Raw genomic sequence first — 12,645 nt, forward strand, 5'->3', positions numbered from 1 at the left:
GTGTTTGAGTATGTGCATGTGTGTTCGATGGACTTAATTAAGACTGATATCAGGGTGGGTGTGTGTGTGTGTGTGTGTGTGTGTGTGTGTGTGTGTGACCCAGCTAACCAATCACAGCACATTTTGTATTTCAGAAGGCGGGCCTTCATTTGATACAGGAACTATTCGAACCGTTCATGCCAGACTGAGGAGAGAGGTGTTGCAATAATGTAAAATATGTGAAAAATACTGTGTTTTTCGAACAACCTAGTATGAGAGCCTGTTCTAGTACACCCCCAAAACAAAATCAAGACTTTGTAAAAGAGCATAATAGGACCCCTTTAAAAAAAAGTAATGTATATATATTTTTAAAAATATTTTAAACAATAATTGCAGTATTTATGGAAACATTCATTTGTCTGTGGTCTTTGGACTAATATAAATCCCCCAAATTTTGAAGCACAGTCCAAGACAATAAAGGCCTTTATTATAGTTTAAAACCTTCTTACAAAAAAGCACAGAGACACTGAACACTTGTTTAAGGAAGAATCTGACAGAACAAGAAGCCTCTGCCAGCCTGCAGCGGCCCACGGAAGCTCTAAAACCCGAGTCAGAGTCTAGAGTTTCCACTGATCACGAGGTGAGGAGAGACTCCAGGACCAGAGCAATATGTGAGTTCCGACTCAATTTCCGAATCCAGACAGCATGTTCCTCTGGTCAGTGAAGCGCAGCTGTCCTCTCTGTCATCGGTTCACCTGACTTCATTCAAAGTCCCAAGTGAGGAAATCTGGCAACTCTATCACATTGTCAGACCTGGAAAGTTTGCTTGAGGTTTCTTAGGCAATATGTGTTTTCCTGACAAAACTGTCTAAGCCGCAATATATTGTTTATAGGCATATCTCATCAAAATAACCTCTAAAAATAGGATATATATATATATTTATAATATATAACATTTACCTCTGTGCAGTCTCCTCAATGCCTCGAATGATAAAAGCAGCCTTGTGCTTGTTGGCCTTCACTTGTAATTATTTTCAACTTTACTGAAGAAGCTGAAGTCAAACATATGCATTCCTGCCAAACTGCCTGCCAGAGAAGCTCTGGTCTGGAGGGTGTTTCTGAGGAGTCTCAGGGTTTCTGCCCATCTTTGTGATCTTAGTTTGTGTTGATATGAAGGATGTGGTGCCGTTGTAGGAGTACTCCCTGTCAGAGAGTCAGAGAATGATTTCAACCCATTACAGCCAGTGTTGGTATTAAGTAAAGCTATTAAAATAAGGCTCAAATAAAATTGAAATATTAAGATGAAAAACTTAAATGTTGCCTGGGCAACTAACTGAAAAAATAAGTTGAAGTAGTACTAAAATTACTAAAACTAACACTGAAATAAAAACAAATCAAAATTGACATAGAAATACATTTTAAAGACTACTAAAAATGACAAAACCACTTGAGTTGCTAAAACCTGAGCTAAAATTACAAATATAAAAATTCGAAATACTATTAAAAACGTTTGTTCATATTGTATAAGCAATACTTATAATATTTGTAATACCTGTACTACAGTATTTACAAAATATATCTTCTTTGTATTCCACAGAATAAACAAATTTTATCAAAGTTTCATCAAAATATCATTTTTGGGTTTAATTTACCTTTAAACATTCTTGCTGTTGTGCCGTTTGACGTTTTAACTCGTTAGTTCTTCTGTAAGTTATTATCTTATACTTTTACACTTATAGTTTCTAAATCCTTCTGATAGTAAACTGACTTTTTTAAATAGGGCAAATTGCTTTAGTTTCTTTCCCACGCTCCCGCCAAACGTCTGTTCGGGGAATTTGTACGTTTGGTGAGCGGGTACGAAATTCTGCGAAAACTGCCGATTGCTTTACGGCAGCAGCAAATGCATATAGATATCCGCTGTACGACAGTGCTATATTTACCACAGTAAATTCCACTCACTTAACTGTAGTAGGTGGCTCCTAAGTCTCAAAAAAAAAAAAAAACCTACATACAGTTGAATTAAGAATACGTTAAATTACTTAAATTAAAATGCTAATTAAACTTAAAGTTAAATTACATGGATGAGCCAAATAGGATTTGTTGACATGTAGGCTAAATTCATTTGTTAATATTTTAGGTTGCTGGCATAAAAATGGCAAATTATATGATCTCTTTTAAACAAGTGACACAGTATACAAGTGGAAAATCTAAGAATCAGACCTGATGCTGAATCCCTCTGTCATGGAAAAGCAAAAGATAAATCCTCCAAGAATGCTGAGAACAGATCCTGCCCAGCCAATGAAGAGCGCCGCCCCAAGTTCAAATCTAAAATCAGACACGTAGAAGACGTGTCCGTAATAATCTGGATTGGGATGCATACTAGCAATTGCAGGAATGTTACAAAACTTACTTCTGTTTCACAAATAAGGGGTCAAAGAACTCTGATGTTATCCGGTGTGCATAGAGAGAGCAGGCGGTCATAGAGCAGATTCCTGGAGAGAGGACGGGTATATCATTACAGGACACTGTCAATCGCAGAAGTAGGAATTGCAAATGCTTTAAAAAACAATAAGCCATGACCTAGCTCAGGCAACATTTACCACTGAGAATAAAGTGTAGTCCACACATACAGGTGATCCTGGCTTTGGTGGTCTCTGATCCCCCTATTTTAGTACACTTCATGCCCACTAGTGCCAGGATAGCTCCAAAAAATCCCAAACACACCGCTGAGATCATCAGTCCACGACACACCTGGATATAAGCTGCAGGAACAGGAAAGCAGAAGCCATATATAATCATAACAAATAATTTATTATAAACCATAAAAATGTATTACATGATTACTAGGATGAATCCATTTTTTACAATTTTGTTGTTAATATTTTACTTCTTATGTGTATGTTATAGTTATTTTGATAATAATATATATTATGATATGATTTATAATAATATGATTTTTCATCATCAAATAATTAAAATATATATATATATTTATAAAAATAAAAGCTGGAAGTTATACAGTAACTATAATTATAAAGTGAACTTCAAGACAGTACAAAAAATTATACATTTTTGCTGGAAGAGTGGCAAAAATGGATAAGTGCATAATTTTCAGCATAATTTAAAAGTCATTTTTTTCAATAACATCTCATTTATGTTATGATATTACATTTAAATGATCAGACTTATCATTTTCATCTGGCAGAAGATGGATTGCATTGTGCAAATAAATCCCATATCACATTCACACACCTGAATGACAGAATACATACAGAACACACTTTCACTGGGATGCAGCAAAAATGTACTTCTTTTTGGAATTCTGCTTGATGCTGCTAGTGGTGCATAAATCACAAGCTTCACATTTAAATGAATGTAGCATCTTTCACTGAACTTTCTAGTTAGCCGTCAAGGAGGTTACATCACAAATATGCGCAGCTTCAAACATGACAATTATGCATTAATATCATTTAAATGCATAACCTGTTCGACTACCTGCTTTTGCTCTGCACCCCGAGGGAACAAGGTTCTCTGTTTTTACTAAAGCTTCCTTCTGTTTGTGGGTGAGCCATTCAGACACAATTAAGCCAACGCATGGTTATTAAACCCTGTTTTACTTGCCTTGAGATACACATTCCTGCAGGTTGTAACTGACGTAATAAGTCAGGGAAATAAAGTTCGAGACAAGCTGAATCATTTTGCATATCTTTTTAGCACTAAAATAGAGACTTGGTTCTTAAACTGGTGTCAGCATGCATTAAGTGCAATTTTAGCACAATAAACTCTCTGTTTAAATGGTCAAGTGATCGGTTTGGCTTCAGTTTGTTTGTGTTGTTGAAGCTTCTGCCAAAACAGCATTAGGGCAATCCAACACCATGCTACTCTTTTCCGAACAATTAGACAGTTGCACTCTCTGAAGGAAGGAAGAAGGACTGACAAACGATCAGCAATTTTCATAAACACACACACACACACACATTCAGATCATTTACTCAGAAAAGAATTAAAGTCAACAAATGCTTGAGGAAAGCAATAAAATACCATCTAGTGCAAGCATAGAAGGAAAGTCCTTGCAGTTGGAGACTCCGGTTGAATCCGTAACACACGTCTTCCAGAGATTGGACCAAAAGGTTGCTGTGGTGATGACTGTCCCGTCCACTGACGACACTTTCCAGTAGTCAGTTGGGAGCGTAGAGGAGATCAGAATCCATCCGGATATGGTGAGAAGGAAGGCAACAATCTCTGTTGCCATATTACCCATTTTCCCACGTTCTGTTAAAGTGAAATGCAAAGAAAGGTCTGGTCAAGGCACGTAGTAATTTGGTAAGGGGTGCTCAGACTGAATTGTCTGTCGATGGGTCGCCCCTCAAAGTTGCTTTATATTCAGCAGGGAGGGCTCTGGCTACTAACCTGACCAATAGCCTTTTGTTTTCACATTAACTACCCACAACACCACACACACTCACATACACGCACCCACCCAAACATCACTCCGCAAGAATCATTTTGAGTGAGTCGGCAAAGATGCTGGAGGTCAGGAGGTGAGTACATTATAGATGGCTGTTATTGAAAGGGCCTGAAAAGCCAACGCCTCCAGCGGATATTGGTGAAAAGTGTTCAGATAAGAGTCTGATGTGAGAGATGTCATTTTGCATAAAGGATTGATTTGAACCAGTGATATTTTTGGTAGTACTGGGATACTATTATAGTTTTCAAAAGAAAACTTTTGAATTTGAAGATCAGGGTAAATTTTACTTATTTTGTCTTTTGGGAAACAAGTAAGTATCTTCTGTAGCCTCTGAAGGGCAGTACTAAATGAAAAAAAATATAATATTTAGGCAAAATAAGAATGCAAACTTCATTCTGCTCAAAAGTTTGGCTCTTAATGCATGGTTTTTTTTCAACAGCTGACCAATAGCCTTTTGTTTTCACATTAACTACCCACAACACCACACACACTCGCATACACGCACCCACCCAAACATCACTCCGCAAGAATCATTTTGAGTGAGTCGGCAAAGATGCTGGAGGTCAGGAGGTGAGTACATTATAGATGGCTGTTATTGAAAGGGCCTGAAAAGCCAACGCCTCCAGCGGATATTGGTGAAAAGTGTTCAGATAAGAGTCTGATGTGAGAGATGTCATTTTGCATAAAGGATTGATTTGAACCAGTGATATTTTTGGTAGTACTGGGATACTATTATAGTTTTCAAAAGAAAACTTTTGAATTTGAAGATCAGGGTAAATTTTACTTATTTTGTCTTTTGGGAAAAAAGTAAGTATATTCTGTAGCCTCTGAAGGGCAGTACTAAATGAAAAAAATATAATATTTAGGCAAAATAAGAATGCAAACTTCATTCTGCTCAAAAGTGTGGCTCTTAATGTATGGTTTTTCCTTCTGAAGCATCTGTGAGCGTTTGAACCTTCTGTAATAGTTGTATATGAGTCCCTCAGTTGTCCTCAGTGTGAAAAGATGGATCTCAAAATCATACAGTCATTGTTGGAAAAGGTTCAAATACACAAAAATGCTGGAATTTGTGGGAGAATTTGTGATTTTGGGACCTGAAGGATTTTTCTGAAGAACAGCAGGCAGTTAAACTGTTCAGGACAAAAAAGGGACTCATGAACAACTATCACTAAAAAACACAACTGTGAATCATTCAGATAACAACACAGTATTAAGAATCAAGTGTATGTAAACTTTTGAACGGGGGCATTTTTATAAATTCAACTATTATATTCTTGTGGACTGTAAACATCTTTTATGTGAAATATCTTATTCAGGTCAGTACTAAATTAACAATAAAATGCATTCAAGTAAGTATCTTCTGTAGCCTCTGAAGGGCAGTACTAAATGAAAAAAAATATAATATTTAGGCAAAATAAGAATGCAAACTTCATTCTGCTCAAAAGTTTGGCTCTTAATGCATGGTTTTTCCTTCTGAAGCATCTGTGAGCGTTTGAACCTTCTGTAATAGTTGTATATGAGTCCCTCAGTTGTCCTCAGTGTGAAAAGATGGATCTCAAAATCATACAGTCATTGTTGGAAAAGGTTCAAATACACAAAAATGCTGGAATTTGTGGGAGAATTTGTGATTTTGGGACCTGAAGGATTTTTCTGAAGAACAGCAGGCAGTTAAACTGTTCAGGACAAAAAAGGGACTCATGAACAACTATCACTAAAAAACACAACTGTGAATCATTCAGATAACAACACAGTATTAAGAATCAAACTTTTGAACGGGGGCATTTTTATAAATTCAACTATTATATTCTTGTGGACTGTAAACATCTTTTATGTGAAATATCTTATTCAGGTCAGTACTAAATTAACAATAAAATGCATTTTGTATGATCTCTCTTATTTTGGTAAAATAATTAAAATTTTGCAGATTCTGCAAGGTGTATGTAAACTTTTGACTTCAACTGTATGTGTATATATATCTATACACACACACATACACATGAATTGTTGCCATCTAGAAGTAAGAATTTGGGTAGACTGTGGCTTCTTTTCAACATGACAATTCTTTATCATAAAAGTATGTAATAATATGTAAGCATCAGGTTTTGACTTACACTCCTATTCATGTTTGTGCATTTGTCCTAACAAAATTGTTTTATAATATAGTTTGCACAAAGTGTAAGAGTAAGAGTGCCTCAAGAACTGGAGTGTGAGAGTGCATGTAAAATATCTACACTGTCTAAAATCTCAGACAGGCTTCCTGCGTGCTCACTTCACCTTGAGTTTAAAATAACAGATCGTCACTTTAGTAAAATGCCACGGGTGTTTTACTGCTGCTTGATAAAAAAGACATATTTGTCAAGAATATTTAAAGGCTAAATGTTTTTGTATGAGTTTGAGTGCATGTTTGTGTAACCAGGAGGCACCGGTTAGCGGTGGTCAGACGGGTCTTCCTGCCCATTCTCAGTCTCAGATCCTGTTAATGGTTTCCCTCCGTCCCCCCAGAGGGAGGAACAAAACATAACTTGACTTGACCAAAACATTAGGCTTCTTCAGTCAACAGCACATAAATTATAATTATGTAATGTTTCAGGTAGTATCAGTTACATTGATAATTCAATTTAATAACTTATTAGGTCAATATAACAACAATGTCATATCAGTACCATAATGAAACAAAATGAATAGGCTATAAAAATAACCAAACTAGATTATTTATATGTTCTAAAGAAAGCGTAAAGGTCACAAACCTCACGTCACCATGACATAAGACTTTGACTTCTTAGATAACTATGAAAGACTTATGAGTCACACAAAGCTAGTTTATATTTGCATGCCAGATAGAGTACCTCTGCGGTTAACTAAGGTTAAAAGATGTATCTGTTTATGACAGAACGCTTGATAAGAATAACTCCAATTGCTGATGACATTCCCAGGAAATTTGCTTGAAAAAAATGAACATGACTGTACATGCTTATGTGCAACGCAGCACACAAATTTGAGTTTTGTAACCTTGAAGTATATTGTTTGGGATGCTCAGACAGAGGTAAGGTTAAAGGTATATTCACCCAAAAATGAACATTTGCTAAAAATGTACTCACCTTCAGGCCATCCAAGATGTAGATGAGTTTGTTTCTTTATCAGAACAGATTTGTAGAAATGTAACTTTAAATCATTTGTTCGCCAATGGATCCTCTGCAGTGAATGGGTGCCGTCAGAATGAGAGTCCAAACAGCTGATAAAAACATTGCAATAAACTACAAGTAATCCATTCCACACAACCCCAGTCCATCAGTTAACGTCTTGTGAAGCAAAAAGCTGTGTTTGTATGAACCAAATCCATCATAAGTGGGGTTTAAACGGTTGTTTCTGACCTAAATATGAGTCCATAAACCATAATAACACTTCTTGCAGTGAAAAAGTTCATCCTCCGTTGTCCTCTTACATCAAAATCCACTGACATATTTGTTTAGTACTGTTTTGGACTGTTTTCACCTGTAAATGATCTGTGCCTAGTTCTCTCCTGATTCAGACAAGACAACGTTTTCACTGGAGAAAGGAATCACTATTACAGAGGACTCACATTTGAGCAAAAGTTTAAAGTTAAAGATGTCTTAATGGTGGATTTGTTTCTTACAAACACACAGCTTTTCGCTTCACAAGATGATAATTGATGGCCTGGTGTGGATTATTATGTTTTTTCAGCTTCCCATTCTGACGGCACCCATTCACTGCATAGGATCCATTGGTGAACAAGTGATTTAAAGCTAAATTTCTCCAAATCTGTTCTAAAAACTCATCTACATTATGAATGGCCTTAGTGCGAGTACATTTTCAGCTCATTTTCATTTTTGGGTGAACTATGCCTTTAAGAGTTGGCCTATTTCAGTGCTGTACACAGTAGATATGTGAAAAATGGAATCTGTTTTTGAATATAAATTATGGCTCTATTTTTTATTTTTATTTTATCTGACCTAGAATAAAACATTTGCCTGTGAGAACAGAAAGGAATCCATAAACTTGCTGTGTTTTCAAACACTGGAATGAACATTTGGTTTCCGACCAACCACAAATTCCCAGATAATCATCAGATTCTATTCTATTAACCCGAAATGCCACTGATCCAGGTTTTATTGCTTTTTTTCTGAGTCAGTTTTCCAGCAGAAATATGTAATCCGTAATCCCTTACTGGAACTTGGCCTTTGGTGTAAAGTTCACATTTACGACTTTTAGAAAAGTAATAATGACTCAACAGTCAGGCTTTCTTTGCAATACAGAGCATGACGTGGAAGTCAATCATTCCTGAAGTTACAGCTACAGTTGTAACTCCTTGCTGATTACGCTTGTATAATTCTTGGCGGCTACAGACAAGGGCCTCCCTTCTCACGTGCGTGTATGTGTGTGTGTGTGTGTGTGGGTCTGTGTCAGTCTGTATTACCTTTATCAGTGTAGCGGCCACCTGCTCTGTCTCAGTGTGGGTCTCTCATCTTCTGTCCTTTCAGTGCTTTATCTGTATCGGAAATCCAAGAAAGAGAGACAGACAGAGGAAGGAAGAGAGAGAATGAACATATAGTGCCTGTTGCAGTATGTATTTCTCACAGAGGAATGAGATTAATGTGCGATTGGTTTAAAATGTAATTGTGTCAGGACATATTTCAAATTCACTCAAAATGATTTTTTTTCAGTGAATACATCGTTCTTTTGAAGTCTTTAATGAATCCCTTTATCTAGTTCACAAATGAATGTTTTTATTTTACAGACTACATTTTTGTCTGTTCATTTTGTAATACTTTTATTGGAACACAGTCCCCATTTATTGTAATTGTTTGGAGAACATCAGCCAGCATTATTCATAATGTATCTATTTGTATTTAACAGAAGGGGCGAAATCCATATGGGTTTGGAACAACATGAGAATAAGACATTTTTATTTTAAAACATTCGATATATTCAAAAGGAAAGATTTGTTCTGAGTTACTTTCTTGTTTTAGATACTCTAATTAAAGATGATTGCTTCCAGCACACTGCATGAATGGGTTGTGTATGCAGAGCTAATAAAGAACAGATGGTAGACAAGAAGCCTCCTCACCCAGAAGTACCTTCAATGCATAATTACACAATCAAAGCTACAAATAAACATTTCTTTCTCTCGTGTGTCAGAATAGTCTATCACAATCTTATTTACTTAAAAAAAAAATATTAAACATAAAGTTGCATCCTTTTCTTCTTCAGCAGTTCTACCTCACAGAAAATCTGCTGTTTCATCCGTAGCTCGTTAATAGCGCGCGTGCAAATTCTACTATGGCGAAGGGTTGGCTCATGAATATTAATAACCCGACGTGACGTTGGCTCAGCTGGTAAATAAGCGGGCTGGTGAGCGATGGGCTCCTGAATATTAACTAGGTCACTAGATGCAACACTCAGAGCCGTTGAGAAACAACGTTTCAACGTTTTCAACACCGCCTCTGACTGCAAGCGGCTACTCTCGTTGACTGTAGCCGTGCTTCAAGTCGAACGCACCTATAGAAATTTCCAGTCAGGTGTGTTGAGGCAAGTTGGAGCTAAACTCTGCAGGACACCTGCCCTCCGGGACCGAGTTTGGACAGCCCTGTACTAGAAACTTCGTGGCAGGTGTAGTTAAGGCAAGTTGGAGCAGGACACTGGCCCTCCAGGACTGAGTTTGGGCACCCCTGCGCTAATTAACATTCATAAGAGAGGTCTTCAGCGTAGTAGGATTCTTAATCTCGTTTGATTTTAAAGTGCGCGTGAAGGATGTAAACGTCTTGCCTATAAGCCCCCGCTGAGCCACTCGCGTGTGACCCAAGGATTGTCGAGCCAATGGGTGATCAATCAGGGGCGGGGCTTACGCCTTGCGCTCACAGTAGGAAATGAAGGGCTTACCTCCGCCTGTACTTGCCGACATGTGCATGTTAGAAAGTTACACAACCGTTTATAAGGTAAATGTCTCGCACTGATCGCAGGTTATGCGTGGGGTACCAGTGTCCGGCTGAACTGCAGGAGGATGGCGATCGAAATGGAGCCAATAAAGAAAGATGCGAAGAGCAACCCTTCCGCCACGGCTAACCTCTTCTCACAGATATTTTTCTGGTAGGTTTTTTATGCCTCTAACGTTATACAGGAGCAAGAGAGGAGAGGGACAGTTACATGATCAACTTATGGACTATAAATGTGTTTTCCCTCTGAAATGAAAAGCCTTTATTAAAGAATTTAAGCTTTGGGATTTTCGTTTCGTTATTTGTACATTGTGTGAAACTAAAGACATTAGGTTTTAGGTGTCTTTCCATCAGTTGTGGATGTGGGGAAAGCTGGTCCTGTTCACCACCCACTTCTTTTCCTTCTGAAGAACTTCACTGGAGAGTTCCAGTGTTCACTCTAATAGCTTTCAGGGTCTCGCATGATATAAACGTTCTCTTTGTATTCATGTAATTTTCATACATTTCTGAATAATTTTTTTTACTATTCTTTACAAAAAGTCTCTTTATTTAATCATATTTGAATGTAATCTTTATTTTAAATATCTTGAAAATAATTAAGCTTAATCATTTTTTTTTTTTATTAACTTTTCAAAAAAAAATTCAAGGTTATTTATTTATTTATTTGAGTCATGCATATCAAAAGAAGGATTTTTAGAGGGCTACACTGTTTGACCTAAACAAGTCATGTGTTTTCATAAACAAGTAAAATATTTACGTGTGTGTGTGTATATATATATATAAAAGATATTTTATATAAAAAATCAATAAAAGATATTTTAAAAAATGTAATGACATTGTTTTCTTGTCACAGGACACAAAATGACCATTTGATTTTGGTTATACCACACTGACTTTGATTTGAAGGGTGAAATTAAAAAAACAAAAACAAAAAAACAATTTTATTATTGTGTGTGTGTGTATATATATAAAAGATATTTAAAAAAATGTAATGACATTGTTTTCTTGTCACAGGATTGTTTTCTTGTTATGCATATCAAAAGAAGGATTTTTAGAGGGCTACTCTGTTTGACCTAAACAAGTCATGTGTTTTCATAAACAAGTAAAATATTTACGTGTGTGTGTGTATATATATATATAAAAGATATTTTATATAAAAAATCAATAAAAGATATTTTAAAAAATGTAATGACATTGTTTTCTTGTCACAGGACACAAAATGACCATTTGATTTTGGTTATACCACACTGACTTTGATTTGAAGGGTGAAATTAAAAAAACAAAAACAAAAAAACAATTTTATTATATAGCAAAAATTTCCCCGTTTTCTGTATCAAACAAGACATTTTTCAGGATTTTCTGTTGATCGATAAAAATTGTACTATTCTTTACAAAAAAATGATCATATTTTAAAAAATGTAATGACATTGTTTTCTTGTCACAGGACACAAAATGACCATTTGATTTTGGTTATACCACACTGACTTTGATTTGAAGGGTGAAATTAAAAAAACAAAAACAAATTTTTTTTATTATATAGCAAAAATTTCCCCGTTTTCTGTGTCAAACAAGACATTTTTCAGGATTTTCTGTTGATCGATAAAAATTGTACTATTCTTTACAAAAAAATGATCTTTATTTTAATCATCAATCAATTTCATCAATATTTTAATTATTTATTAAAATTCTTGAAAAGAATTCAGCTTAAGCTTATTTTTTATGAAGTTTCAAACATTTTTTCAAGGTTATTTATTTATTTATTTGAGTCATGCATATCAAAAGAAGGATTTTTTTTAGGGGACTAATCTGTTTGACATAAACAAATCGTGCATTTTCGTAAAACAAGTACAAATATTAGATTTTTTTTTTTTATGTAATGATATTGTTTTCTTGTCACAGGACAAAAAATTACCTGTTGCTTTTTGGTTACACCACACTGACTTTGATTTGAAGGGCGAAAGTAAAAAATAAAAACAATTTATTATATAGCAAAAATGTGCCCCTTTGTTCCGTGCCAAACAAGACATTTTTCAGGAATTTCTGTCTTTTTTTTTTTTTTACAATCTCTGAACAGTTACACCACCTACAGTAGGCAATTTTGACAATTTTGACAAGAAAATAATCAAAACTGGTTTTAATTCAGAAATAAAAAAGCATGTTTATCACAACAATCTTTTTATATATATATATATATATATATATATATATATATATATATATATTTTTTTGTTGTATTTCTATATATTT

At 35.5% G+C, this 12,645-nt stretch overlaps 2 protein-coding genes across 2 annotated transcripts in view; one reads left to right on the forward strand and one right to left on the reverse strand.

The window, feature by feature from the left end:
* Positions 1 to 661: 661 nt before the first annotated feature.
* LOC107581434 (claudin-10-like) lies at positions 662 to 4,240 on the reverse strand. The gene is made up of 6 exons (XM_016266991.1): positions 4,021 to 4,240; positions 2,580 to 2,741; positions 2,390 to 2,471; positions 2,200 to 2,304; positions 940 to 1,182; positions 662 to 738 (listed from the first exon to the last, which is right to left on the reverse strand). Exons 1-5 carry the CDS (start codon positions 4,238 to 4,240, stop codon positions 1,038 to 1,040), a joined length of 714 nt encoding a protein of 237 aa, XP_016122477.1. The 3' UTR covers positions 662 to 738; positions 940 to 1,037.
* Positions 4,241 to 10,266: 6,026 nt separating this feature from the next.
* abcc4 (ATP binding cassette subfamily C member 4 (PEL blood group)) overlaps positions 10,267 to 12,645 on the forward strand; it is a 56,023-nt gene continuing 53,644 nt past the window's right edge. Inside the window, exon 1 of the mRNA XM_016266812.1 lies at positions 10,267 to 10,552. Within this exon, the coding sequence (XP_016122298.1) occupies positions 10,467 to 10,552 (86 nt within the window). The 5' untranslated portion in view covers positions 10,267 to 10,466. The remainder of the gene's footprint in view (positions 10,553 to 12,645) is intronic.

The sequence above is a fragment of the Sinocyclocheilus grahami genome, unplaced genomic scaffold (assembly GCF_001515645.1).
Source record: "Sinocyclocheilus grahami isolate Dianchi unplaced genomic scaffold, SAMN03320097.WGS_v1.1 scaffold34.1, whole genome shotgun sequence".
In the NCBI taxonomy this organism is placed as follows: domain Eukaryota; kingdom Metazoa; phylum Chordata; class Actinopteri; order Cypriniformes; family Cyprinidae; genus Sinocyclocheilus; species Sinocyclocheilus grahami.

What these genes read in the sequence shown, in the direction of transcription:
- LOC107581434 (XM_016266991.1), bottom strand. Translation starts at nt 4,240, where the DNA reads ATGGGTAATATGGCAACAGAGATTGTTGCCTTCCTTCTCACCATATCC. An exon ending in TTCTATGCTTGCACTAGATG is followed by an intron (nt 2,742 to 4,020) that starts GTATTTTATTGC and finishes CTGTTCCTGCAG; the next exon opens with CTTATATCCAGGTGTGTCGT. An exon ending in ACAGAGGGATTCAGCATCAG is followed by an intron (nt 1,183 to 2,199) that starts GTCTGATTCTTA and finishes ACTCTCTGACAG; the next exon opens with GGAGTACTCCTACAACGGCA.